The sequence below is a fragment of the Myotis myotis genome, unplaced genomic scaffold (assembly GCF_014108235.1).
Source record: "Myotis myotis isolate mMyoMyo1 unplaced genomic scaffold, mMyoMyo1.p scaffold_m19_p_5, whole genome shotgun sequence".
NCBI classification, from domain to species: domain Eukaryota; kingdom Metazoa; phylum Chordata; class Mammalia; order Chiroptera; family Vespertilionidae; genus Myotis; species Myotis myotis.
In genome coordinates, this window is record NW_023416357.1 from 3,441,805 (window position 1) to 3,466,456 (window position 24,652).

At 50.8% G+C, this 24,652-nt stretch overlaps 1 protein-coding gene across 6 annotated transcripts in view; it reads right to left on the reverse strand.

Annotated features, from left to right (window-relative positions):
• Positions 1–24,652, reverse strand: part of PARP8 (poly(ADP-ribose) polymerase family member 8) — a 137,184-nt gene that overhangs the window by 11,927 nt on the left and 100,605 nt on the right. For 4 of the 6 annotated variants that reach the window (XM_036308689.1, XM_036308687.1, XM_036308685.1 and 1 more), the window contains 13 exons: positions 23,451–23,501; positions 23,252–23,347; positions 17,899–17,991; positions 16,582–16,707; positions 15,075–15,140; positions 12,503–12,570; positions 10,620–10,668; positions 9,222–9,334; positions 8,895–8,967; positions 7,739–7,808; positions 4,067–4,140; positions 2,349–2,418; positions 1,280–1,364 (listed from right to left, as the gene is read on the reverse strand). In XM_036308689.1, the coding sequence (XP_036164582.1) occupies positions 1,280–1,364; positions 2,349–2,418; positions 4,067–4,140; positions 7,739–7,808; positions 8,895–8,967; positions 9,222–9,334; positions 10,620–10,668; positions 12,503–12,570; positions 15,075–15,140; positions 16,582–16,707; positions 17,899–17,991; positions 23,252–23,347; positions 23,451–23,501 (1,034 nt within the window). Of the gene's footprint in view, positions 1–1,279; positions 1,365–2,348; positions 2,419–4,066; positions 4,141–7,738; positions 7,809–8,894; positions 8,968–9,221; positions 9,335–10,619; positions 10,669–12,502; positions 12,571–13,234; positions 13,759–15,074; positions 15,141–16,581; positions 16,708–17,898; positions 17,992–23,251; positions 23,348–23,450; positions 23,502–24,652 lie in introns of those variants that run through there. The other 2 variants (XR_004967473.1, XM_036308688.1) reach the window with 2 other exon arrangements.

Below are 24,652 nucleotides of genomic sequence, written 5' to 3' on the forward strand. Positions count from 1 at the left end.
CAAGGTCTCTCAGTTCCAGCCCCTAGGGCACCCTGGCTGCCTCCGTCCTTCAACCGGAGGCCATGGCTCCTGACGAAGCCGCTGAGGCCTCGCGCCTGGGCCTGCTGCCTGCTCCCCGGCCTTGTCCCTGCGTGGGGTGCACCGTCTGGTGACTCCACGGGATGCGCGGGCCCCCGGCACCAGCACCGGTAAGGAGCCCACTTACAGGGACAGAAACGCTCTCGCTCTCACGGACCCGGCTCCTGCGGGAAGCCGCCGACAGTGTGTCCCGCTGGGTCACTGAGGCGCCCACTGCACCTGCCGCCGGAGCTCGAGGGGCCCTGTGGCCACCGGCGCCGCTGCTGCCCGCGGCCTGGACACGCCGTCCGGCCAGCGCGCTCTTCCCTCGCGCTCACGCCGCCTCGCCACGAACAGGGACACCTGCGGACGTGTGTGTCTCGGATGTGTAACCGGAGTCAGCAGGCGTCACACAGGCCACACAGCTCAGAGCACGTGACCCTGCATCTTACGGGACTCGGCGCTCACGCCGCCCGCAGGAGCGCGGCCGCCGTGCCACCGGTGCCAGCCCCCCGACGGGCCGCGGACGGCAGGCCGGGCACCGGGCTGCGCTCTCCTGACGCCGTCTCGGTGCAGCCGCTCGGACCCGGCTCCGGAGGAACAAGCCAGTGCCTCTCCCAGCTTCTTTCTCAAGGACCACAGACACGTCCACCAGGGGTGCCCTCCCGCCCCAAGCCCTCGCCGGGACAGGGACGAGGAGAAGGTGTGTGTGTGTCGGGGGGCCAAGCAGCAGCGCCAGCTCGCTCACGTTTCCTCGGGGTGACAAGGAGCGCTGCTGTACTCCAGCTCAGCTCGTAGGGAAAGCTACCACACTGGGCCCGGCAGCCACCTGTATTCTGGGGAACGTAAGCCCGCTTCTCAGTTTTCATTCCACGCCCTCCTATTTGTAAGTGCACAGAAATGACGCATGCACATGTCTGTGTATGTGCCTGTATATATCTACACACGGAACCTGTGTATATGTATATGTAGCCACATATACATATATACATGTACACACATGTACACAGACATAAACACAGATAGATGGCTAAAAAGATACTTTTCTTCAATTCTCCCAGGTTAATAGCATTTAAATATCACTGTTTTCTTACAGGTTGTTAAAATAAAACGGAAATACGAAGTTGATAGAGATGACGTGTGTGACACACTGACGGCGGAAGCAGTCACCGCGACCTCCCCGACGGAGGACGGTGACACAGGTGGGTGCCTTGACACTTACACGAAGAAGAACCGGGTGCAGACGTGCTCGGTGTTCGGGACGACCCATATCTCCCCGTGTCTGTGCAGGTCCGGCGAGGTGATCACTGTTGGCGAAAAGTCACGTTAAAGAAGGATTTTATTCGAAGTTACGACATCCCTCCCCTTAGGAACCTCAACGCAAAAGTACGTGAAACATTAACCCATGAAAGACGGTTAACGTCGTTAGTGATGGAGAAATGTAAACAAGAACTCTCAGAGGCCACTCCATACTACCAGGCGTTGGGTGACAGCAGGTGGGCCCTGGCTGGTGCGCCATCTGCAGGACGCAGGGCCTGGCTGCCTGGACTGTGCAGGCAGCGGCCCGGGTCCCAGAGAACCAGCAAGTGGCCCGAACCTACCAAACAGCTCCCAGTGGCCAAAACCCCCAACACAAGAGTGAGTTCTCGCCCCCAGTCAGATTTTCCATCAAGAACAGAGAAAAGTAGATGGTCGTGCAAACTGCCTGCAGTCACTTTTCTGTCCCAAGTTCAGAACAGAAAGACAAGTTCAGTACAGGAACAGAAAGGCCTAGCGGACTATCTCCTCGGTCTGTCTTCACAATTGTTCATAATGTCACACATTCAAGGCCAACTAACGGAGAAGGCGGCACCTTCACACAGAGATAAGCGATCCGGGTCAGGCAGCTGTAGCTGCCATGCTGAGGTGCCCGCCGGGAATAACGCAGCACTGTCCGAATTCTGCCAACCCTGCTCCTTCGCTCTGACGCTTCCGACCTCTATGGTAGCCGTGTTCCCTCTGTGCCCTTAGAGACAGCCCCGAGGAATAATGCTTTCGCTACTCAGCTACGAGCATTCTGTTAACCCTTTGCGGTCCAATGTTATTTCTGGAATTTAAACAGTCTGGTCCAAATTAATTGACGGGATTGAATGTTGAACTTTTTAATGTTCTTACTGCTCAACATCGGTCCTGCTCCTAGCGCCTGGTCTGTTGAGTCAGCCTCAAGGTTGGACCGAAAAGGGTTAATACATTCTCATTCCTAGATGCAGATACGACAGAGTGCTACACGGCTTGCAAGAACCACAACTTACCTTCACATAAGGCTATGCATTTTAGGTTACGGCTTTGCAGGAACTGGGATTGCTGTCCTTTTTTCTGTGACTAAATTCCAAGAGAATTTAAAAATTAGAGCGAAAATGGGGCAGTCACTAAACTCAGTGATTAATTAAAAAACAATAGTCACTAAGAAAGCTCCCAAAAGGCCTCTCTAGGCTAGCAGCAATGTCCTTGCGCTCTTCCGAACGGCTGCTATATTTGCTATATCATTAAATATTGTACACAGTCACTATTAAAGCACTCTCCAAGTGAACAAGAAATGCTAAATTACACTCCAACAGCCTCACAGCAGAGCATTCAAACTTGTTTCCACTGGAAGCCTGGCATCTCTACTCCCTGGGGCATAAAATTAAAGTAGCAGGAGCCTCTCAAACATTAAGCTCAGTTTTTCCCAGTCACCTAACTATGCAAAACCCATGCTTGTAATCTCACTCAGCCACAGGGTGTCAGATTTGCCTCATGTGGAAGATCGGGGGTTTTGTTTTTAGATATTACATTAGCTATACTTTTTTAAAAAAAAAAAAATTAAGGTCACATTATTCATCCGATGGATTTCAATTTGTCCGGAATGCTTGTTTTCTTTGAAAAACAAGGGGTTTGGCCCGAGCGGCATGGCTCAGTGGTTGAGTGTCAACCTATGAACCAGAAGGTCATGGGTTCAATTCCCAGCCAGGGCACATGCTCAGATTGAGGGCTTGATCCCCAGTGGGGGCGTACAGGAGGCAGCCAGTCAATGATTCTTTCTTGTCATGGATGTTTCTATCTCTCTCCCTCTCCCTTCCTCTCTGAAATCAATCTATATATATAAAAGCCTAAATGACTGGCCAGTAGCTATGATGCTCAATGACCACCAGGGGGCAGACACTCAACACACAGGCATGGAAACATGGAACAGACTGATGAATCTCAGAGGGGAGGGGCAAACGGGGAGGGCGGGAAGAGATTAACCAAAGATCTTATTTGCATATTAGAGGCCTGGCACACAGATTCGTGCACCAGTGAGGTCCCTCGGCCTGGCCTGCAGGGATCAGGCCGAAACTGGCTTTTCAACATCCCCTGAGGGGTCCTGGATTGCGAGAGGGCACAGGCCAGGCTGAGGGACCCCACTGGTGCACAAATCCATGCGCGAGGCTTCTAGTAAAATTATATTTTAAATAAAAGAAACAAGAATCTGTACTTGCTCTGCTCTCTGCCTGGAGGTGTCCTCCCACAACCGAAAGCATGCACCCGCCCCCCACCCCTCGGACTTTTAGTCAAACCCCCTGACCACCGCTTGCCACTCATCCTCGCTCCACCTCCCACACCACCACATTCAACCGCCCCTTCCCAGCTTCTCTCTGCAGGATTTACCATCCGCAGGCTCTCCACCTCAATGTATAGCGTTTACTTCTCCCCGCTCAGCAGAACGGAGGCTCGGAGAGGATGTGCCTATTTTTAATCCTCACGGTAGCCTAATGCCTTGGAGAGCCTCCAGCATTGCCGGAGGAGCTCGATACAGACTTGCTGAGTATTTATTGAATAAAGGCATTTGGGTTATTACATTTCAGGGTGAGTTTCGTTCCCTTGTGAGTAATGACCACTTAAAATAATTCTGCAGACTTAGAGAGCCCAAGCATTTCTGGGAACCCTGCCGGCTAACGGGGGGGGTGGGGGGTGGCACTCATTGGGCGCGGCCACGCAGGTTGCTAGACACCTGTGATGCATTGCTGCTTTTACTGCTGGATGCCGGCTCATCCTTGGCTGACACCTTCTGCTTCTTGTTCATCCCTGAAAACATCAGCAAGACAATCATTTAGGAGCAAAGCTGCACGACACAGCTCAAAACGCACTCTGTCCACATGGCAAAGTTCCACTGCAGCAAAGGTTGGGTCGCGTGAGGCCACTGGCAGGGACAGTGACTGTGTCCTCGGTACCCGGAGTGGAGGGTCGGGGGGGGTCAGAGGCCCTGGTGGAGGTAGGAAGCAGACAGGCCTGCGTTTTTCTTTGCATTGGACCAGGAACAGGAAATTCTCTCGCATACATTGGAGACAGTAAGAAAATTCTTAAAATTTGGTTTAAAGGGCTTTTAGACCCGTTTTTTCATTCTTACCATCTGGTTCGCAGAAGGAGACGGTAAGGGGTTGGAAACACGAACAATATGAAAAATAGTTATAGCCCTGGCTGGTTTTGCTCAGTGGATAGAGCATCGGGCTGTGGACCAAAGGGTCCCGGGTTTGATTCTGGTCAGGTCACATGCCGGCTGGCGGGCTCTATCCCCAGTGCGGGGCGTGCAGGAGGCAGCTGATCAATGATTCTCTCCCATCACTGATGTTTCTATCTCTCTTTCCCTCTCCCTTCCTCTTTGACATCAATAAAAATATATTTAAAAAGGAAAAGGCAACCCAAGGAAAAAATACGTATATTTATACTATAAATATATATATACATATACATACATACATATACATATAATACTATATATGTCCCATCCCATGAAGAATGTACTACTTCTCCTAATAAAGAACTATGGAAGTCCTTTTGTCTACGACGCTCAAAGCCTTAGCTTTGACTGTTCACTGTGAAACACTTGAGACATAACCGCAGCGGGAGCCCGTCTGTGTGCGACGCGGTCGACGGCAGCTAGAGCGCCTCTGAAAATGCTCATCCGCTGTTCTGGGAGAGGATGCGTGGTCGCGGTTGGTGGCTGCTGTTTCAGAAGCTTCAGGAGGAGGGAAAGCCATGGACCAACTCCCACCGGGGCGGCTGCAACCTCTCCAGGAGCCTGTCTCTCTCTGCCCCCAGACACTCGGCCCTCAGACCAGCGAGGAAGCCCCTTCATCTCACTGCCATGTTCCTGACATTTTTCCTGATCAAAGACACCAGGAATTTGCTGACAGCTCTGGACCCCCTACACAGACAATGAACATTCTCCTGGATTTTACATCCATTTGTACCCCCACGGTCCTGTCCCTGAGCCCATCGAAGGGGCCTACAAACCAGCTTAAGAAGCAGAAAATCAGAGTCTTTGATGATTTGCTGTGTTTTTCTTATCTATAATGAGGCTGTCTTATGTAAAGTGGTCTCACATTAGTTTTATTGTGTCCTGCTTCAATACGATGTAGAGTCGGGTTTCTACTGGTTTTAATTATTTCCTCCGTTGAACTAGGTCACTGCATTGCCCATGCTACCTTATTCTTCCTAATATTACTGATTTTCCTGGTGTTATTTTGGCGCATTGTACTTTCCAAATTGCTGCAACAGTATTTCTCAGCCCTGTGCTTTCCTGCCATGTGGTCTGCCTCCCTTTCCTCGGGAGATGGAGGCTAATCCCCAACCTGGACCACAGAGGGCTTGTGATGCTCTGACCAACAGTGCAGGCAGGAAGTGACGTCACCCAGCGGCCGAGGCTGCGCCAGGAAAGGCAGACGGGGTCTACCTGGTGCTCCTAGGAGACGTGCTCTGCCCCAGGTAAGGGCAAATCACTGAGCACAACCTGCTGTCACTGAAAATGCCTGAACCAGGGCAAAGGAATGAGACCGGAGGCCTGGCCTACGCTCACCTGGTTACCAGACCCTCCATATACCCTTTCCTACCAGGGGGTCTTACCATCCAGGCACCCAGAATGCACTCCTGGGTGGGTTAACGTAATCATGTAAACACACACACACACACACACACACACACACAGAATGCACTCCTGGGGCGGGTTAACGTAATCACGTAAACACACACACACACACACACACACCCAGAATGCACTCCTGGGCGGGTTAACGTAATCACGTAAACACACACACACACACACACACACACACAGAATGCACCCCTGGGCGGGTTAACGTAATCACATAAACACACACACACACACACACACACACACACAGAATGCACCCCTGGGCGGGTTAACGTAATCATGTAAACACACACACACACACACAGAATGCACCCCTGGGCGGGTTAACGTAATCACGTAAACACACACACACACACACACACACACACAGAATGCACCCCTGGGCGGGTTAACGTAATCACATAAACACACACACACACACACACACACACAGAATGCACCCCTGGGCGGGTTAACGTAATCACGTAAACACACACACACACACACACACACACAGAATGCACTCCTGGGGCGGGTTAACGTAATCACGTAAACACACACACACACACCCCCAGAATGCACCCCTGGGCGGGTTAACGTAATCACATAAACACACACACACACACACACACACACACACACACACAGAATGCACTCCTTGGGCGGGTTAACGTAATCACGTACACACACACACACACACACACAGAATGCACTCCTCGGGCGGGTTAACATAATCACGTACACACACACACACACACACACACACAATGCACTCCTGGGGCGGGTTAACGTAATCACGTAAACACACACACACACACACACACACACACAGAATGCACTCCTGGGGCGGGTTAATGTAATCACGTACACACACACAGACACACACACAGAATGCACTCCTGGGGCGGGTTAATATAATCATGTAAACACACACACTCACACACACACAAACACACACACACACACACACGAACACACACACACATGAACACAGAGGCAAAACCAACTATATGTGCAGGTATATGAATGTAAGACAGGAAACATATCAAACACAGGTTGTAGACCAGGAGGAGAAAATTTCATTTGTTACTAATGACTTTATATTTAAACAGAACAAAATATTATTTTTGAAAATGACACTGATCCCTGAAACATATTCCAAAACAAATTAAAAGAAAAAGAAGAAATTACCCCGAATTCCACCACGTGAGGGGAGTCATTGCTAACAACTTGGTGACCCTTCCTTCTGTATTCTGAACTGACCACACTCCTCTCAGCTTGTGCTTTCGATTGCTTCTAAGACAGTTTTTCCCCCAGAATTTCATCAAAATAGTACCAACAAGTTGCCAACGAGTAGGATGATTTTAAGGGCATTTTTTCTAACCCTACAATTTCCATACTGTTTAAAACTTCTCTATGGGATATATAATAATGCAAAGAAAAGAAGTTGGCATGTTATGGACTTATACTCAGGGATCGTGAAGTGATATGTCTTTAATTGTGGACAGAATACATATAGAAACTACTGATCCAAAATTAAAATTGATCTTGAAATTGACAGAATACATATAGCTTCTTGGACCTTAAGGGGATTATTATACATTCATCTTGAAATGCACACTTTCTTTTGCTTCTGACATTGATTTAAAAAAAGTAATCCAAATACGTCAAATAAGATTCAGTCACTTGTTAGGAAATCGTGCCTGGCATATACAACAATAAGGAAATGAAAACCTAGCCCATGGTGAGGTCAGATGTGAAATACAAGCTCACCTGAGTAACCAAATGATATGCTTGACATTGGACTTAGGTAGATTCCGCTGCCGTACATGGCACCGTGGAGCTGCAGGGGGGAGATGGGAGAGAAAGCGATGGTTTCCGATGTTACTATCTTACGAAAGGGGCCATCGATCTCAGGGGGGAGCACTGGCCGTTAGGAAATGACAAAGCGCTTACGGCCAGGTCTAATGTGAAAAGAGCAACACTGAGAGCCTTGTCCTTAACGTTCAGGGTAAGTGACATCTGGGAAATGCCGGCCAGAGGAACAGCCCTTCCCATCGGCGGTGACAGAGGCCGCTTCCTGTAGACCATGGTCGTGGGCTTTGGTGCTAATGAGTCTAAAATTCTGAAAACGATCCAGGCTGACACACGTGCGAGGATCTGGACACGAACCCACTTGCTCGTAAGCCGAAGGGCCCTGCTCCGATGTGCACTGTGCACAGGGCCTCCCACTTTAGCCTGCGCGTCTTCACGTCGCCGAGTTCCATCCGCGGAAACTCTAAGTGGTCGGAGAAACGCCTCCGCACGAGGAACGTCTTTCTCAGTGTCGGTACGTTCTCGGGCCTTGGCACCCTCTTCGGTGCGAACTGAACCTGTGAGCGTGACTGCAATCGAGTCATCTCAGCTGATCAGCGCGTGGGGTCCGGCGTGTGGGACCCGGTGCTGGGGCGACCCCCTCGTTTCCTGACCCCCACATCCTCAGGTGAAATAGCCTGGGACAGTGGGGATGCGGGCTGGAGGGGTGAATGACGAGGCCTGTACCCCGTGTGCTGCCCGCACCAGTGTTGCCTGAGGCTGGACAGCAGGCCGAGGGCCTGTGGCGTCCACGCTAGCCCCCCCCTTTCCTTCCCTCGCTCACCCCGAAGCAGTGCTCCAAACACGTGTGTTACACAGACAGAGGATGCACGGAGGCTCTTACTGGTGCAGGAGAGCTGTTTCTACCTAAGTTCCAAGCGATCTTCTCATGGGCAAGCCAACCTTTCTGCTTGCTCAATTATGAAGACTACTTACGCCTCCTACGAATCCCACGGACTTTAAAAATATCCATATATTTTCTCTCTTTCCAAGTAAAACCTTAGCCCCGGGTTGCTCACCAAGCTGCAACCCTGAGGAATGATGAGGGCGCACTCGGGGAGGCTCAGAGACTCACCTGCAGCCTCGTGTTAGACGCCACGACCAGGCCGTTCCTCAGGATCGAGTGCCAGTTCTCAATGTGGGAGCCGCTGGAACGGGGGGGGGGGGGGGGGGGAACAGACATAATCAGAAATCAATGATCTTTTAAAAACAACAATAAAAAACACAAGTCATGGCGCCTTCTGAAAGTCATGCGTTTCCAGGTCGAGTGTTATGTGTAGCTGGCTGCTCAGAGTTCAGAGTCAGTGTAGCCAGCTCCGCACAGAGGTTCCTCCCCACCCAGGGCGGCAGGAGCCCCCCCACCCCCCCACCCCCCACTGAGCACTGAGCCCCAAGCACTCACTGAAACGCGAAGGTGCTGCCGAAGAGCTTCTTAGCAGCTCTGAAGTTGGATTCTTTGGCTGGTGGGCTGCTGAGAAGCAGGAACTGATGGGGCGTGTGCATGAACTTCAATTGCTGCCAGTGAGAAGGAGGACAAACGGGAAAATGCTCAACGCAACACGCAATCGGCTGCTGACAATTTCAAAGTTTACCGGTTTCAGAACTAGCTAGCTTCTCACCACCAAGAATTTAGGTTAATCACATTAACAGAACCATTGATTAACAAAAACAAAAACCCAACCCTGTATACATGACAAGTCATGGAATTGCCCATACAGAGGACAATTCTTTAGGCCAGAGGTTCTCAACCTGTGGGTCACGACCCCTTTGGGGGTCGAACGACCCTTTCACAGGGGTCGCTAAGACCATCGGAAAACACATCTATAATCACATATTGTTTTTGTGGTTAATCACTATGCTTTAACTATGTTCCATTTGTCACAATGACATTGGGGGTCACCACCACATGAGGAGCTGTGTTAAAGGGCCGCGGCGTCAGGAAGGTAGAGAACCACGGCTTTAGGCTAACAGAAAAAAGACCAGAAGCCAACACGTCATTTTTGTTTAGATCTGCCTTCCTAATTACATTCCTTCTTAAGAATTTTAGTATTGAATTCCCTACGTGCGCACTAGCTACTCAACTGGGGAAACCGGCCGAGAGTTTGCTAGGCAAGAAAGAAGTTAGGTCAAGCGGTTTAAACAGCAAAAATGACCATCATCATGCTGCGTTTGCATATATTTATGAAATTGGAAATGGCCTACATTCAAATATTGCCTCCTGCTTTGTTCAGAGAAAATGCAAAACGGAACATTTTGGGATAAGTTGGTCGCCTTGCACCGAGGAAGAGAGGGATGCAAGAGAGGGCTCTGCAGGTTCGAGAGTCACACACGGGGAGCTGAGAGTACGGGAACCACTGCTCTCGGGGACGGTCAGAGCTGAACGCAGTCTATTAGCTTGCACGCTGTTTTGTAAGCGGACGGGGCAGGTCAGAAAGGTACCCGGAGGCATTATCTTCTCCAACACAGAAAAGCAGGGCTGCGCCTGCAGGAGGCCGACCACGAGAAAAGGCAACGGCCTCCTTCTGGCCCGTCCCCAGGGGACAGTCTTCCTACCACCTTTGGAATAACTGCCTCAAACGGACTCTGATTTACTTAAAAGGCCAGGGCGTCAGCCGGCACTGGACGTGGCATCTGGGAAAAGCTTGAAGATGGTGCCGATACGGCGGCAGCTTCACCCTGCAGCGCTGGCCTTGACCCGAGTCTGGTTTAATTTCCCAGGGAGGCTGCAGACTCCCACAGGGCCAGCCCTCCCCGCCAGCGCGGCCTCCCATGCGTGGGGACATGCGAAAAAGCAACTTACCCTGTTGACTGGCAGTTTCACAATATGTGACCTATTACTTGAAATAACCCTGAAATCAATTAAAACAATCCATCAGTCAAGAACATTTGCCGAATATATTTAAAGTTTTATTCCTGAGTTGGCGAGTGATTGAAACGTACTTTTACTGTGACATAAAGTAAACTGGGTAATCATTTTATTTAATTACATCATTTTGCTTTGCTTCCTGAAGCAATTTAAAGAGCTTACATAACAAAATGATATTTTAATCTGGGAATACGTTAGTCATTTCTTCTATAAAGCTTAAGAAATAATTTTTAATAATCACAATCTCAAAAATCAACAAAATTAACACCTCTGAATATACTTCAAATAATGATAATCTGAATATTACAAAGATCAGAGGCTGATCCATCATCTGCTTCCTTTGTCCCTCCCAACATTACCTAATTAAAAATACATTTTAATGAAGACCTTTTTCCTTGAGTACCTGAGAATCTCTTCAGGCTGACATATACAATGATTTACATACAGAGTGTGACTCAGCATTAGACACTGAAGCGGAAAAGGTTAAATTCAGGTATCCGAAAGAATTGGTTCATGTACACAAAATAATAAGCAGGGAAAATGGCAAAACATTTTGGTAACATTTTTTAACCTTGAAAGAGGATTGACAACTAATGAAAGGTTATTAATCAGGCTGACTTCAGGGGGAAAAGAGGTGAGGCAGCTGAGATCTGTATGTGATATGACTAATGCGAGAACTTTAAAAATTAAAATGAAAACTATAGGTTGTTTTACTGAACTCAGGATTTTAATAACGGATCATAAAACATTCAAAGAAGGGAGATTTCTAAACTTAATTTTTGTCCCAGTCTCATTAGACTAAACTCGATGTGTCCTGTAAAATTCTGACTAAGTGAAAGTGAAGCCATCAGAATCCTGGGGTACCCAGAGTCTGTTGCCTTCTCCCATCTTTCCATATTCTGTAAAGACTTTCTGGCTGGAGATGGAGTGAATACTACTCGCACCCACCTCTCAGAGTGTATGCTTGCATTACTGCATGGTAACTGTGGGGAACCCCGCAGTCTGAGTGTTCAGAAACCTTGAAGAGACACGTACGTAAACCCTTCCACGGATGGTGAGCAGATACTACTGTTTTCATTGTAAAAATGAGAAACCAGCCCTAACTGGTTTGGCTCAGTGGATAGAGCATCAGCCTGGGGACTGAAGGGTCCCAGGTTCGATTCCGGTCAAGGGCATGTACCTTAGTTGTGGGCACATCCCCAGTAGGGGGTGTGCAGGAGGCAGCTGATTGATGTTTCTCTGTCATTGATGTTTCTAACTCTCTATCCCTCTCCCTTCCTCTCTGTAAAAAATCAATAAAATATATATTTTTAAAAATGAGAAACCAGCGGGCAAATGATTTGAATGGCGCTGTGCAAGGTGGGTCGCCCACCGCCTCCCCTGGTAGCCTGGCCTCCTTCCAGGGTCCCTGACCAGCCTCCTCCCCTGCTGTCCTCAAACGAGGAGCTCATCCCAGGTGCACGGTCCTTGTAAGGGGGCAGATTCCACCCACACACATTTCAGACAAGCGGTCCACAGTGAGCGAGATGTACCACTTAGTCCTCAGCTAGAAAGTTAAATAAACCGAAAACTGCTTCCCCATCACCCGGTTCGTGGTGTTTTTTACACGACAGTCAAACCGCTGTCAAACTGGCTGTGCGTCCACTCGGCCCCGACTCAGTGAGGGGCGAGGTCTAATGACAGCGAGCCGGGAGACTGGCGGTGAAATCACAGCCCCAGAGGCCTGCACCGGGAGCCCTGCAGGTTCCGTAACACAGGCCTCCCCCCGAGCAGGTGGAGGAAGGGCGGTTTTCAGGAAGAGAATGGAAATGCGATACCATTGCAGCAAGGGGTGCGCCAGCGGGTCCTGCTTGTCCATCTGCTTCTTGATCTCCAGATACGGGGCCTGAAAAAGTCATTGCACGGCTTGATCGTCCTTAAAACTCCCTCTCCTTCCCTTTTCACAAAAGAAAACTCAGACTGAGCAGGCAGGTATGCTTCCATCTAGCGACGCTTGAAAGACTGCGGGTGACATGGTGACAGCCACCATCACCCAAGCCGCTCCCCTGCCACCGCACTCACCGCACATCCCGCTGAGACCTGAGCCTGGCTTCCCTCACTCGGCCAGGTCCCTACGGGGGACCCCAGGCCCCGCTGGGCCTCCGCTCAAGGACACCAAGGCTGCCACGCCACAAACCCACGAGGCCTAACTGTTCAGTAATTCCCCACTGACCCTCCTAAACCCCCTGCCCCCACAGTCCTCTTTCCACTCCCCATAACCCTGGCCCCTGGCTGTCCTCTGTTAAAGCGTCAGCCCTCTGTCCCCGGAGGTGAGCTGGCTCCTCCGCAGGCCTCCAGTGACATCTGCCCTGCGCCTTCAAGGGTCCCTCCTGGCCGGTCCTCTGGGACAGTGACAGTTCTCAGCTAACATGGAAGCAGAACCTGCAATAGCTACGACTCAAGCTCAGATGTGAGGTAGCAACTTAGGTGTAGATCTTTGCATGAAAAAAAAAGGCAAAATCTACCTAAGAAGAGCCCTTCTCTTACGAGCATTTAAGGGCATTTACCGGTCACAGAACCAAGGGCGATCCGTCTGGGACACGGTAGGTCTATGTGGAGGACGTCCATGCTAGAAAACAGGCGTGTGGTGTGATGGTTATGCGGAGAGGTTTGAAGAAGGTGCCCACGAAACCTGACAGCACCCCACGAGGTGCCCGCGAGAGAGGGTGCAGTTACGTTCACTATCTTGACGGGAGTGGAGGCATCAGCGACAGAGCGACTGCCCGAGGTCACGGGCCACATCACTGATGAGCAAGTTCTGCAAAGCGGGCCTCGGACTGGGCCTCCTGGGCTGACTCAGCCGTCTCCGCTGCCTCCACTGCCAGAATAAAGGACGCCACTCCCGCCGGAGCCGACCCGGAGCCGACCCGGACCCGACCCGGACCCGACCCAGACCCGACCCGGAGCCGACCCGGAGTCGACCCGGAGCCAGGGGGCAGTAATTTTTATATCCAAGAGTGACCTGGGTCCGGGGTGGAGTGTAAATATCCCGCACAGAGTCTCTGGTGACCAGAGCTGCCCTTTGAGTGAAATGCTGCAATAGGTGGAAATGCATTTCGTTTTATTTTCCTTCTGCAAATATATTTGTTAGAACCGAATCCACATAATACATAAAGGTGGGGGCATGGAGAAGCAACTGCCAAGGATGCCGAATGAGCAAGGAACGCGCCGTGGGAGTTCAAGGCTCTTGTTTGCCCAGGCCTGGCACGGACCACTTGTGAATGAATGGAGGCATGTTTGCCTGCATGAGTAACTAACTATCCAGAGCACCCATAATCAAAGTTGGGAACGCAAAGGCGCACTTTTGAAGCACGTGCTCATAGACTACAGATGATGGGGGCGGGGGTAGGGGGGGCGGAGAGTGGAGCAAAGCCCGTCCCCTCCCCACCCGGGACTCCCTCCTGGAGAGAGGAAGTGACCCAGGTAACAACGCTCATCAGCCCACGGGCGTCTCTGGGTGTGCCCGCCTTGAACCTGAGCCCATCACGTGTGTGGCTGTCCATCTGAGATGATTCATTTCTATTTAAAATGATGAGTTTGAAACCTCTCCCCTAATCTTGGTCAGGGGACCGGGCCCCGTCATTCACGGGCATGCACTTTTCCAAGTGCCGGACCGCACACAGCCCGGTGACATGTCAGCCTCTCACCACGAACCCCGGTCCTCGCTCACCAACTTTCCCACCAAAGCCTCTCTCCTAAAGGCCAGAAGCAGAGCTCAGACCCTCAGGGGTCTGCTGTCTTCCAGAGCTGTTTGGAGGTTCCGTATCACGTCTAAAATATTTACCTACAATTTAAATTTGGTAAAATATTTGTTTTTACCATTGAAATGACGTTTTGAAATTATTCCCACTGATTAAAACTGACCGTCTAGGGCAGTGGTTGGAAAACTGCAGCTCACGAGCCACATGCGGCTCTTTGGCCCCTTGAGTGTGGCTCTTCCACAAAATACTGACTTCTGCGCATGGGCCATGAAGTTTTAATCGCACTGTACGTGCGGGCCCACACGTGGTATTTTGTGGAAGAGCCACACTCAAGGGGCCAAAGAGCCGCATGTGGCTCGCGAGCCGCGGTTTGCCGACCACGGGTCTAGGGAGAGGGTGCCAGACTTAACCTCTGACATCCCGCCACGCCTCCACGTACACCAACAGAGGCAGCACGCCACACACCGGTGCGGTTTAATGAAAACGCCTCGGCACAGCACCGCTTCAATGTCTCTACGGCTTTAACTATGTCCCCAGGTAACAGAGAGTCTGCGTGGCACTCAGTCTGTTTTCCCCTCTCAGACATTTTTCAAATAAGATTTTACTCCAGCAAAGCGGAACTGCCCAAGCCCACAGACGACACTCTTACCTGCGTCATTTCTCTAATAGAAGTGATGCTGTCCAGTGCTTTCATTACTCGATCATAATTCTTCTTCTGTGGGAATGGAAAAAAATAGTATTTTTGAAAGTCTGCACGTTACTGGAGAAACATACGATCTCCGTGCACGGATTCTCCATAATGACCGCGCTGTGCACGTAAAGGGAAGGCTAAGAAGATGGCCCAAGGATGCAGGACTTATCATGAGACGAGAGGGAAGAAAAGGAGAAAGCAACGCCAGGCCCCATAAAGCACATGAAACCATGCCCAGCCCAGAGGGGAGAAACTGTAAATACAACAAAGACGCTGTGTTCCTGATTCTGCCTTTCAACTCCAAAAAATGACGGCCCGATGAATAAATTAAGCATAGAATCCTTCTAAAATACAAAACCCACTTGGAGTTTCACAATTTCATTTTGCTTTTATTTCCGTTTGATCAGAAGATTGTTACCCAAAAGGGATGGCTGACAGGTGTGTAAACACCACCATACACGCCACTGATCATTCATTTGTGAGCATAATGCAAGTGTGTAATGTACGCTGCTTATGAGGACAGAAAATTTTCCCCCGGAAATTTTATATGGTCCTTGTTTCTAGAAAATGCTTTCCATATGAATAGTTAGAGAAATTAAGGCAATTTTAGCTGTCGCACAATTTGAAATTTTTATTTCAGGAGGGTTCTGCCTCATAGCCATTAATATTTATAAAAGAGTTTTCTCAAGAAATGCCAGCAATCGACACTATGAAATGCATTATCACTAACCTTCAGATAACCTAGGGGTGGGGAGGGCAAGGAACTACACCGAAAATATAACAGAAAAGGGGACATTTGTCCTTTTCATACATGATTCTCATAAGGAGTTATGTAAGTTAGAATCTCAAAAACTATGTAATGGAATTAAAACAATCCTATTGACCATTATCACTATCAACCAATGTCTGAGCAATATTTACTACAGCTGTTCACCGACCTGCCATGCCCATTTGGGAGTGTAAAGGTCAAACTGTGAGAGAATTCACGGGCTTACTTCCATGAAGATGAAGCTCTGGAAGTGATGTGACAGGGAGCAGGACATGGGAAGGGTGGATGGATAGGGAACGGGACATGGGAAGGGTGGATGGACAGGGAACGGGACATGGGAAGGGTGGATGGATAGGGAACAGGACATGGGAAGGGTGGATGGATAGGGAACAGGACATGGGAAGGGTGGATGGATAGAGAACAGGACATGGGAAGGGTGGATGGACAGGGAACGGGACATGGGAAGGGTGGATGGATAGGGAACGGGACATGGGAAGGGTGGATGGATAGGGAAGGAGTGGGACATGGGAAAGACGGAGCAAATCCCGTCAGCAGAAAAGGAACCGGGGTTCCGGAACGGATAGAGTCCCTGCGGTCACGGGCCTGCTGGGGGAGGCAGCGATTAGACGGGAGAGGACACGGAGGAGCCGGCATTCTCAGCCGTGGAAGGAAGCCGTGAGCGTCGGGGCTACTCACCCTGGGGTTGAAGGCCAGCATCTGAGGGTCGTTGGGGTCGACCACGGAAGGGTATGGCTCGAAAATGACCACTTTCCTGGGAGATTCCAACGCAGACCTGCACATGGACACCAGCAGGTCCACCACCTTCAAACACACACAGGGGACGGTTACCAACCTCCCGGCTTTGCCAGGCGCCTGGCCTGTGGCTCCCTCTCACGGTGGTCGGTCAGGGGAGATTCAGGATTGCTATCGGCCCCTCAAATCTGCCTGTGAGACTAGACCAGATTCAACCACAGCTGACCATTAACGTAAAGCAGCGGTTCTCAGCCGGTGGGTTGCGACCCCTTTGGCAGTCGAACGACCCTTTCACAGGGGTCGCCTAAGACCATCCTGCATATCAGATATTTACGTTTCGATTCATAACTGTAGCAACATGACAGTTATGAAGTAGCAACAAAAATAATGTTATGGTTGGGTCACAACATGAGGAACTGTATTTAAAGGGCCAGAAGGTTGAGAGCCACTGATTTAAAGGAATACCACCTGTTGTTTCCAATTACTCAGTCCTCATACCCCTTCAACAGTGTTAAGTATACGTATGTAACTTTAAGTTGTGGACCATCTGCCACGCTACTCCTTGCCACCACTGTACGTTGTTAAAATATTATAGGACTGCAGAGTATGTTTTTGTACAGGGATGGCCTAGCCTCCCTTACTTAGCTTTTTTTCTTTTTCTATGACTTTTCCTTCTGGATTCATTAGTAATTTAGTTACGCTCCATAAATGAATAAAAACACAAAGCCAATTGAAATTCTGAAGGAACTGCGGGCAGTCATACACTTAGGCATCTTCCTAATTCATTTTCCTTCCAGAAACAGGGACGGCTTCTCTGCCTCCGCACGGCCTTTTTATCGGCTTTTCGACTTTTCTTCCTCTGCCATAAACCCCGGGACTGTCAAACCGAGGGCTCTTTCTGACAGGCTCTGCCCATTTTCTTCTGGTCTGGTTCTAAAAACCAATAGCGCCCTGTTTATGGCGCCACAGCCCACAGGTAAGTCTCCCGTAAGGCCTGTGGCGGCTCCCGGGCCAGCGTCACCCCGTGGGAAAGCATCGCACCGCTTCCCACGCCACAGGCGCGGGCCAGGCCTCCCTGGGCACCTGCGACACGACCGTCAGGCTCGGACGGACAGGACAGGCCGTGCCTCCCGGGGCCAGCGGCCAGTCTGCTTCACCCGCAGCCATCAGACACGCGCCCGAACAGCAGGTGCAGACAGCTAGCGAACCGGAACCAGGTCTGCGCATCCAGGTCAGGAGGGACCGGGTCCCCGGCGGTACCTGGGCCCCGGTGGCGATCTCGTCGGCGGCCTCGTTCATCACGCCCAGCGTCTGGAAGGCGAACACGCACAGCTCGCGCTCGCACACGGTGGGCTGCAAGGGAAGGGGCGCGTTACCGCCTGCCGGCCCAGCTCCCGGCTCCAAAGGGACGGTGTCCCGGGTGGCACGTGGGAAAGGGAAAGGCTGAGACGGCCGAGGAGAAAGGCCTCACAGCGCGTCACTTCATGGAGATGTCTCCGCTGGAGTCACAACCGGTAAGTAACCGCTGGCGGATCCAGTCACAGACGGGCTAGGAAATCCGTGTCGGCGAGGCGTGGGCACCTGCACCGGGAATGCTTGAGCGGTAGACAAAAACATCCTTCAACTGCCCTGGCCGGTTTGGCTCAATGGATAGAGCATCAGCCTGCAGATTGAAGGGTCCCAGGTTCGATTCTGATCAAGGGCACAGGCCCTGGGTTGCGGGCTCAATCCCCTGGGTGGGGCGTGCAGGAGGCAGCCAATCAGTGGTTCTCATCACTGATGTTGCTCTCTCTCGCCCTTACTCTCTGAAAATCAATAAAAATATATTACATACATATATATACGCACATACATACATATATATATCCTTCAATTGAAAAGCCCATCTCTCCTGCCTCATATGCACTCGCACATGAGATGTATAAAAAGCACAGCCCTAAGCTGCACTGACAAGTACAGTGAAACCCCGAATCCCGTAAAAGGAATAAGAAAGGAGGCCACCTTCTCCTAAGTCAGTGGTCGGCAAACCACGGCTCACGAGCCACATGCGGCTCTTTGGCCCCTTCAGTGTGGCTCTTCCACACAATACCGACTTCTGGGCATGGGCCACGAAGTTTCAATCGCACTGTACGTGTGCGCCCGCACGTGGTATTTTGTGGAAGAGCCACACTGAAGGGGCCAAAGAGCCACATGTGGCTCGTGAGCTGCGGTTTGCCGACCACGGTCCTAAGTCATTGTCTTTGGGAGAAGCACGACTCTGCTCACTTGCTCCCCAGCTCTTGAAAGATGGGTTTTGTCGCCAAGATTTTCGACTTCCATAACCTCCCGACGTCACGGCCCTGAGACATAGGCCGTGCCACTGCTCCGAAGAGCGCCCATCTCTCAGGTCGGACGCAGTGTCGCGTGATTTATCTTTTCTCCGAGTCACGGCGCGTTAGGCAGCCGATGGGGCCGAACGCGGTGCCATCCCCGGCCGCCGCCCACTCGGCAGAAAGGCATCGTTAGTGCCGCTGCCCCTCTGCCGGCTCCTCTCAGAGGCCACTGGCCTCCGCTCGCGGCCGGGAAGGCCGGCCCCACTCGCAACACCCTTTCTGGTCGGAATGCGCTCCTGGGCGGCTTTGTGGACGTGGAGCGTAACCAGTCACAAAGGTTTCTGGCTGATGTTCCCCTAAGAAAATTTTTTAAAAAACGATCTATTTCCTTTGCCAGTCTTAAATGTGCAGTTTGATTCCATTTCAGAAACATTGATTTTAGAGAGAAAAAGTATGGGAGGGGGTGGGGGAGAGAGATAAGGGGAGAGGAAGAGAGAGAGAGAGAAGAGAGAAGAGAGAGAGAGAGAGAGAGAGAGAGAGAGAGAGACTTGTTGTTCCACTTATTTATACATTCCCTGGCTGATTCTTATATGCGCCCTGACCTGGGATCAAACCCACAAACCCTGGCGTATCAGGACGATGCTCTAACCAATGAGACACCCAGCCAGGGCTTACTATTACCTGCCTTAGTGTTCTGTTATGATAGTGCCTTCAAGCAGTGAGGTCCTATGATCTAAACTGTAAACCTAGGGCCAGGGCCTCTCACCACTGTACATCATATTTGCAACTTAGTTCTTAATTCGCTAAAATCTTTCTTGCTAAAAAAGAAACTAGAAACACAGAACCCACAGGCCTTTGGTTCTCTGTCTTTCTGGCTGGAGCATCCATGCTTCGGGCTCTTCTCCTGTCCTGGAGGACAGACACATTGGGGCGGAAGAGGTTTATTGGACCTTGAGAGAGACAGGAATGCCACAGGGACAAGGACCCCTCCCACTGAGACAGGACCAGGACGGGACCCTCGGCACCTGGCATCCTGCTGTCTCCGACAGCTAGCTACTGAGCAGAGCTTAATTTCTACTGTTTGGATGTAAAAAAAAAAATCACATTTTTGAACTATTCTTGGTATGATTTTTACTTAGTTTAGCCTGTATCTCAGACCTTGAAGTCTTAACTTTCGCATGTGGGGAAACAGGGAAGGTATAGAATGTGCTTCTCCATCCATTTTTCGAATATTAAAGTCAGACCTCACACAGACCTGGTTATTCTCCTCTCGGGAGGTGAAAGGGGCCACACCCAGGTCTATCCATGGGCTCTGTTTCTTAAGAGTTTTCATGGGACGCCTTAACGTAGGACCACATCGTCACCGGTTAATTTCACCCTGAAGATAAGAGCTTCAGGGAAGAACTCGGTCTAAGGCCCACACTAAGGTTGGATACACAAGACGATAGCGTCTCAGGTTCCTCAGTTGACTCGGCCTTGGCAGGACCGGGCCTGCTTCTCACGCGAGGAGAACGGACTCCCAGCGCGGACCGGTCCCCCCAGGGCAGGGGATCGCCCCGGGCACGCGGCCGGAGCCTGAGCGAGGTCAGTGCTCCCATCAGGAGCTGCTCTGGAGAACGGAAAGGTCCCCGAACCAGGGACACACGGGATGCACGTGTCCACGGCAGGCTTCCCCCTTCGCAGGACCACGACCCACACAGCCACGCGCTTTCCTCCAGGAGCTCAGCAGCTCGCGTGCAGGGAGCCGAGAAGAGCCACCGCACTGACCCCGGGCTGGCGCGTGCGACAGAGAGAAGGGCACGGGGAGTTCAGAGGATAACACGGTGGCCGACTCGGTCAGGGAAGCTTTCCTGCTTTGCAAAAACACGAGCCGTGTAGCTCGACATTTGAAAGCATCTTTAAGGCAGCCGCCGTGTTAACACTCCAGTTGGTCCCAAAACGTCCAGAACCAATGATCTGGTTTGGGTTTGGTTTTCTGATCAGGATCCAAACTTCGATGCCAAACTGGGCAGTCGGGCATCTCTGGCCAGTCCTCCTGGTGTTGATGTGGGTGCAGAGCAGAAGTGCTACCTGGCAGAGTGCAAGCCCGGGAGTGGCGTTTATGAACTTCGTAAACAAAGAGAAAACTGGCGTTCTGGTCTTTCTAAGGAGGAGGTCTAGCTCCCCGTGAAGTAGGAACTGTGACCTGCTGGCCCAGGCCGGAGCAAAGGGGCAGAACAGCACACGAAGATTACACTCTGGGAATTTTTGAGAGACTTTTGTCATATAATAAAAACAGGTTTGGAGAAAAGAGAAAAATATGTAAGCAACAGGGTAAATGGTGAAATAGAAATAGCTAACACAGATGAGATTAGATCTATGAAAACCCAAGAATTTTATCTAATTCTAGTGAAACTACTGCAATCAATGTAAGAAAGAGAGAAAATGAGTGACCCTGAGTTAGGAGAAATCTTTAACAGAATCAAAGGGCAGAGTTCTTCCTCTCTCGTTCTCTTCTTTTGAAAATGAAATGTTTGGGGGGGGTTTTGTTTTTGTTTTTTTTTAATATATTTTTATTCATTTCAGAGAGGCAGGGAAAGGGAGAGAGAGATAGAAACATCAATGATGAAAGAGAATCACTGATCGGCTGCCACCTGTACGCCCCAAACTAGGGATCGAGCCTGAAACCCAGGCATGTGTCCTGACCAGGAATCGAACCACGACCTCCTGGTTCCTAGGTCGATGCTCAACCACTGAGCCACACCAGCCGGGCATGAAAATGAGATTTTTTTAAAATTTTCATTTCGTGATCTGATTTCATAGGTCACTTACCTTACTATTTAAGAAACCAACGTAATTTTCCTGATTTCCTTAGATACCAGTCTGAACTACAGCAACATAAAACCAAGTGATAGCTAGCTATGCTGGTGAAGATGTGGAGAAACTGGGACCATCATACTCTGTCGGTAGGAATATGAAATGGTCAAAGACGTTTGGTAGTTCCTCAAAAAGTTAAACTGAGTTAACATATGTCCCAATAATTCCAGTAACCGATGATAGAAAAACAAATGTTGAACATCCATATACTACATTATCCCTCTCTATATAAAAGCCTAAGTGACTGGTAAGACCAAATGACTGGAACAACGGGTCGACCAGTCGCTATGATGCGCACTGACCACCAGGGGGAAGACACTCGATGCAGGAGCTTCCCCCTGGTGGTCAGTGCGGTCCCACAGCCAACCTCCCGCAGCCCCTCCCCCATGCAGGCCTCCTGCGGCCCCTCCCCCCCAGCTGGCCATCCCCCTCCTGTGGCCCCTCCCCCTGGCCAGCCCAGCCCTGATGTGCCCTGATCACTGGCCAGGCTGAGGGACCCTACCTGTGCACGAATTCATGCACTTGGCCTCTAGTCCCACCACAGAAGGAATAAAGTACAGATACGTGCCATGTGGGTGGACCTTGAAAACATTACACTGAGTTAGAGAACCCCAAACAAAGGCCATGGAACACAAGGTTCTATTGACATGAAAAGCCCAGAACAGGCCAATTCTCAGAGATAGAAAATAGACAAGTGGTCGGCAGGGGGTGAGGGGAGGGGAAATGGGGAGTGACCACTAAGCTACAGGGTTTTTTTATGGGTGGTGGGAATGTTCTGGAATGACACAGCAGTAATGGTTGTACAACAGTGTGAATATACTAAGCACCACTGAACTGTACACATTAACATAGTGAATTACATGTTATGCATTTCTTACCGAATTTAACCTCAATAAAAGAATTATAAACAAAGCTTGAAATTGGGTAATTCTCCCCAAAATGCACATGGATTCTTATTTCTATACCCCCTCAACCACCCCCTGAATGTGTCCGTGAGTTGCATCTTTTGAAATTTTACTGATTTTCTGCAAGCTCCTATACAACTCTTCTAACTGCAATACAGGCCACCGTCTCCTCTCTACAGTGAGCATCTTAAATTGTGTGGCTTTGAAGAAATGCTGTTTACAATTCTGTCTCCCTGTTCACCCACATGTGCCTGGCAGGTGACCTATGAGACACACACAGATAAACGAGAGAGGCGACAGGCACATGCAGGAGATATAGGCACATGAACGAAATATGTTCCTGACATGATAGGACTCGCTCTGACATGGATTCCTTCAGACACAGTGACTCCTTGGTCCAAATTATACCCCTTTACCTATGAGATAATCTACTCAACAAAGAGTATTTCCTGTCAGGCAGCTTTTCAGGATTCTGTTTTCTGCCTTCCCCCTTTCCTGACATCCCCACCCCCCCCCCCCCCGACCGCCCCCGACACTGACCCTGAGCATGGGGCCGTTCAGGAACACGTGCCTCTCGTCGCACACCACGCAGTGCTCATTCAGCACGGGGATCCGCTGCTCCGCGAACTCGATGGTCTGCGGGGGCCACAGGGAGGGAATGAGGTGGGCTGACAAGGGGTGTGACACCCACTCCCGGCAGCCAAAGCCGCTCTCCAGCGGGTGGGTGCTGGGCTCTTACCTGCACTAGGAAGCCGCGGTCTCGGATGGGAATGCATTTGGCACCATTTGGCTGTAAAAGCAAAGCAGAACAACAAAACAATTCTTTAACATGGGGAAAGAGGCAGGTTACAGCCTTTTGCTCTGCGCAGCCATGAACGGAAGCAGGCGTGCTCTTTCTAAGATCACCTCTGGCGGGAGCTGAGTCGCTGATCTGACACGGAGGTGGCGGAGTCCCTGTGTGACAGGACACTTTCTGCCATGACCCTTTGTCTGAACTGAGTGAACATGCCCCTTCCTGTTCTAGTAAAATGACTGGCATCTTCCCATAATCACTCACACTTATTTCCTCTATTACTTGGTGTCCAACGCTCCCACCTCCTCATAGTGCATCTCCATCTGATTTTACAATCAGACTAAAATTCTTCCTCCAAAGACAGTGAAGACGGGCACTGAGAAGCGGACAACACTGACCTCTTACATGGTGCTTCAGCTTCACCAGGCAGGAGGCCATGCAGACATCCTCTTGTGCGGAATGTCTGCGATTGTCTTTCCTGGCTGTGACTAACATGCGAAACCTTCTTCTAAGTAACTCTTTGGCATTAAGTCCCAAATGCCCTAATAAGTTTTGGTAAGAAATGGGCTTTAAGGGGCGTCTACATAAAATTACCAATATGTCCCAATACATTTCCTTAACACAAGTATAATCTTAGTAGAGGCCCAGTGCATGAAATTCATGCACTGGGTGGCGGGGTCCCCTCAGCCCAACCTGTACCCTCTTCAATCCGGGACCCCTCGGGGAATGTCCGACAGCTGGTTTACGCCCAATCTCCTAACTGCTTGCCTGCCTGCCTGCCTGCCTGATCGCCCCTAACTGCCCCCACTGCCAGCCTGATTACCCCTAACCACCTCTTCCTGTTGACCTGATCACCTCTAACTTCCCTCCCTGCCAGCCTGGTTGCCCCCAACTGCCTCCCCATGCTGTCCTGGTCACCCCCAACTGCCCCCCCTGCTGGCCTGGTTGCCCCTCACTGCCCCCCCTGCTGGCGTGGTCACCCCTTACAGCCCCCCTTGCTGTCCTGGTCACCCCCAACTGTCCCCCAGCCATCCTGGTGGCCCCCAACTGCCCCCCCACCGACCTGGTTGCTCCTCACTGTTCCCCCTGCCGGCCGGGTTGCCCCCAACTGCCTTCCCCCTCCCCGCCACCAGCCTGGTTGCCCCATG